The 4493-nt window shown below is 44.7% G+C and overlaps 1 protein-coding gene across 2 annotated transcripts in view; it reads left to right on the top strand.

Annotated features, from left to right (window-relative positions):
- The window catches only part of LOC102368140 (cytosolic non-specific dipeptidase), a 19127-nt gene that overhangs the window by 6146 nt on the left and 8488 nt on the right, over window positions 1-4493 (top strand). For both annotated transcript variants that reach the window (XM_006028302.2, XM_014522108.2), the window contains 2 exons: window positions 174-317; window positions 1944-2106. In XM_006028302.2, coding sequence (XP_006028364.1) covers window positions 174-317; window positions 1944-2106 — 307 coding nt within the window. The remainder of the gene's footprint in view (window positions 1-173; window positions 318-1943; window positions 2107-4493) is intronic.

Below are 4493 nucleotides of genomic sequence, written 5' to 3'. Positions count from 1 at the left end.
CTTTCCCTTTCAAACAGAACCCAAACCACAGACTTGTAATCAAATCTTACAGTTGAGACCCAATGCCTGACTTTGTACCTCAAGTCATATATTCCTAAAATACCTTTCACTGGATGGTATGGAATAATACTATTATTAAGGTAAAGTCTTAACTTTTTGTTATCACCAAACAGCGTCTGGCCCAGTGGGTGGCAATCCAGAGTGTGTCAGCATGGCCGGAGAAGAGGGATGAAATCAAACAAATGATGGAAACTGCTGCCAAGGATATTAAGCGGTTGGGTGGCACCACTGAACTGATGGATATTGGGACCCAAAGGGTATGAAGATCTGCAACATGATGCTACTGTGTAAACTAGAAAATGATTCTGTCAGAGTAGACTTTTAAATTGTGTGGCTTGGTTGGAGCCCTAGGGAAAGGAAGTTGCAACCTGTCAATGCTTTCCTGCTAGGAACTAATCCTCTGGGTTTCAGAAGCGGCACCTAAATGTTGGAGTTTACAGTCTCTGCACGGCAGCTTTAAGTGCTCCAGGAGTAGGGACTTCATTTGAAGCCTTGTAGAAATGAGCATGAAAGGATCTGAGAGAGGTCCTGATGCAAAATTGGTGCAATGAGAAACTTGACTAGAATAAAACCCTCAAGGATGGGATTTGTATATCTTGACACTAAACTTCAGTTGGCAGAAAAATACTTTATTTGTGAAGCAGAAGGTTGTCATCTGGTAAAAAGGTAAATATATAATAGGCACTTGCACAGCCCAAATGACCTATAACTGAAATAGGCTTAGGTTTCTAGCATTGCATGGATCCCAGTAGCAGTCTTGGTTATGCCTGATCTCTTGTCAAGGACTTTTTCCTCCTAGATAATCTAAAGAATGAACCTTGCCCTATCTTTATCTAGAGATTAATTCAGGTCTTTAATCTTTTAGGAATATTTTAAACCTTGTACTCTGTAGTAAGGTGATTGGATCAAAAGCTAAGTAATGCTGAGTAAGAGTGAGGGACTATCCAAATTGAAACCTTTTTAACTATACTCCTACTGGTGCATCTCCATAGTGAGTTGGGAGAGTCTGCATTTCCACAATGAGTCTGGTGCTGTATAAAGTTCCAAAACAGCTAAATAGCATCCAGGGTCTAGTGTGGATTCCTGATCAAATTTTAAGGATGTTGGTATCTGCAATGAACACTGAAGTTATGTCAGGCAACTAATTAAACTGTTCCCTGAAGGACATCAAATGATCTCTCTCTCCATCTAACAAACTGAACTCTGGCTTGCTATGTTCTGTACTCACTGCTGAAGTCCAGGTACAAAGGCTTTTAAGTGACCGTCTTTAGATAAGACCAGCTCTTTAATGTGACATAGTAACTGTAGGTTGCATGACACTAACACTGAACTTCAGCACTGACTGGCCATGTTTTGAAGGTGTCATGAGCACTTACTCTAGTTATAACAATCCTAGCCTGAGCTCAGTGGACCTGTGGTTGTTCTGTAACAACCTTTAGCTTCCCTGGGGTTGGAAGAGGAGCTGTAAGGGGAGTGACTTAGAGGGTGATCCCAGGAGCTGTGTTTTTGAAAATGATGCAGCACTTTGAGAACAAAAGGTACCTTACGGCTGCAATCAGAAGTACAGTGCAGCTAAATAAAGATGCAAGTTGCTACAGTTGAAATGGAGTCCTCTTAGTGCTTGGTGCATGTAACAGTCTTAGAGCCATAGTGTCCTATACCCAAATTATAGCAATATTTGGGCTGTGAAGCTTGGAGGGTAGCACCAATCAACTTTTACTTAAAGCATTTTGTTCTTTTTCTAGTTTAACTTTTATCTACAAAAGCTAAAGTGTAGGCCTAGAATTATCCCATGAGATTTGCTTTCAGAGCATTAAACTTTCTAGCAGCTGAATGGCCATCTTATGGCTTATCACTGAAACCTGCCTACTTTTTGTTTCTAGCTGCCTGATGGTTCAGAGATTCCTCTGCCTCCAATTATTCTTGGCAAACTAGGCTCTGATCCAAAGAAGAAAACTGTCTGTGTCTATGGGCACCTGGATGTACAACCTGCTGCCCTAGAGGACGGATGGGACAGTGAGCCCTTCACTTTGGAAGAAAGAGATGGTAGGAGTGATATGCTTTAAAACAAGTCTAACCCTTGGCCCACGAAGGTTTTATAACTTGGATGACCTCTTAAACTCTATTACTTGGAGGAGGTGGGGAAGTGTTGGTAATGAATGGAAGAGCTTAGCATTTGTCCTTTGGAGAGCTGAGCTTTTAAAGTAAGGGGGAAGACAAAGTGGTTCTTTTTGGCCTAAACTCTTTTTCTCCATCTGTCAGCCAAGCTGTGCTCTCGCATTCATTTCCTCGTAGCTACTGTGATATGGGTATGTTAGCATTGGATATTGGTTTTCATGGCAACTGTGCCCATCAAATGCGCTAAAACTGAATATTTTGTCATGATTAAAGCTTGTAGTCTGCAGCAGGGGGGAGGTGATTTTTTTTTTTTTTTTTTTGCATCACCTTTGCAAGCAATCCTGGGGTTCGCAACTAGTATGTGGGCCAAAAAAACTTAACGGTGGGGGGGAGCTGGGCTAGTCCTATGGCTCATAGCTCAAATCACTGGTCATTGGAGTGCCTGGTGGCTTTAGCTAGGCCAAGCCACTGCACAGGGGATTATTGAAGGACATGGGAGACAGAGGGAATTACTCCAAATGCAAGCTAAGTAGTTTCCCACAAAAGGGGGATCAACATGGGGAAGAAGGGTGTAGGGGAACCCTGCCCTAGGTGAGCTCATACAACAGCTTCTGTTACCACAGCATAAATGGCTAATAATAGAGAATACTGAAGACCCTCTTCTTGAAAGCCTACCCCATAGATGGCCTCTTTTCCCTGCTTCAGCACTCAACAGGCAAAGCTGGTGATCTTGAAAGTCAAAGGTTGGATGACTAAGATCTCTTGTAAAGGCAGACGCATAGCTTTGATGTTTACACCACAGCAAATCGGCTGCTAGCAAACAGACTTATCAGTGACCCATCAGTTTCTAGTGTTGGAGTAACTTAGATTTTATTCATGTGATAAAGATTAACTAAGTTCTTGTAAGAAAAGCCAGGCCCTGTCCTTGTGCTACTTGAGCTACACACAGGGTGACAAAACTGCTGCTCTAGGAGTTGTTAGTGCTTCCAGTCTGATTCTGCCATCGATTGACTGCTGCTACAGTGTTTGTGAGAGCAGTGCTGATTGTGTATTGGGCACATCCAAAGCTCTGCTGCATTCCAGTGAATCTCAACTGATGTCTGGCCTAGAGGGGGTTGTTTCAGTGTCAAGCAACTTTGGGTGCCTATAAACAAGCAGGGAGGCTGCTGAGCAGGCAATTGGCTGCAATTGCCATGCTCCATCAGCCAGCCTGCTGTGTCTTGGGTGCTGGCAGCATCCCTGTGCTTCGTAATGGTGGTGAGGGGCTTTATGTAAAGCTTGTTCAACCCCCATTTTTGAAGTTTGGGGATGCTGATGCACGAGACACTCCAGGCCCTTTTAAATTAGAGCCGCCTTCTAACTTAAAGTGCCTTCCTCCCCCTCCCGTGCCCCCTCCCCCCCAGCACATGTATAAATGCCCTTTGACACCATTTTACTAGCTCATGTACCCAGTCTATTCAATCTCAAGAGATGGGGGATTCTTAAGTGTGGTAGGCAGGAAACTTGTTTCTCCTTGAATCTTGGAGTGGGTGCAGAATACTCAGAGGTGCCCATCTGTTAACATTACTTGGACTGAGGAAGAGAAGCTGGCTATTCTAAAGGTTTGATTTGTTAAAATTTTCTATAGATTAATTACTGGCAACTAGTATAGAAGTATAACCTCTAATAGCCTATCAAATTGGGGGAACCAACCTTTTTGGGGGCTTGTCTTGTGGCATGTCTGTTGCTTCCGAAGTGCCAGCCTGATTCCTTTCTCCTGCCCCATCTGCTCTCTGATCTGTCTTACTTGCATCTGCTGCCGTACTGCCTGTCCCTTCCTTGTCTATCATGTACCACCCAAGTTGCCCATGCCACTTGTGGCATGCAGGCAGGGGGCTGGGGGAGCGGGCGTGGGGGGAACCCCCATGGTCCCCTCCCCTCCCCCTAGTACTTGCCAGCACAGAGTTCAGCTGCAGCCACTGGGGACTGCCTGAATCATCAAAGTTCTCCGAATCTTTTCTGACTTTTAAATTGGTCCCTATTCAATTTAGGGTTTGGCCACCAAATCGGGCCAAATCTCCTCCAAATCACATTACCACCCGAAGCTTTGCACAGCCCTAATATTCAGCCTTTTATGATGGGGGTAGCCTTGCAGAGCCCAAGTACAGAAACTAGGCAGGCACAGCCCTGCATCCAAAGCTTATCTAAGGCAGGGGTTTTCAACTTTTTTTAAGCAGTGTATCCCAAGTAGCTGGTTGAGGGGTGGGCTGGGTAGCAGCAGCTGGTCATGGAGCCGGGGGGATGGGAGGTGTGGTGGCAGCAGCAGCCACACATGG

Source organism: Alligator sinensis, unplaced genomic scaffold, assembly GCF_000455745.1.
Source record: "Alligator sinensis unplaced genomic scaffold, ASM45574v1 scaffold129_1, whole genome shotgun sequence".
In the NCBI taxonomy this organism is placed as follows: domain Eukaryota; kingdom Metazoa; phylum Chordata; order Crocodylia; family Alligatoridae; genus Alligator; species Alligator sinensis.
This window is presented reverse-complemented; position numbering and strand designations above follow the sequence as displayed.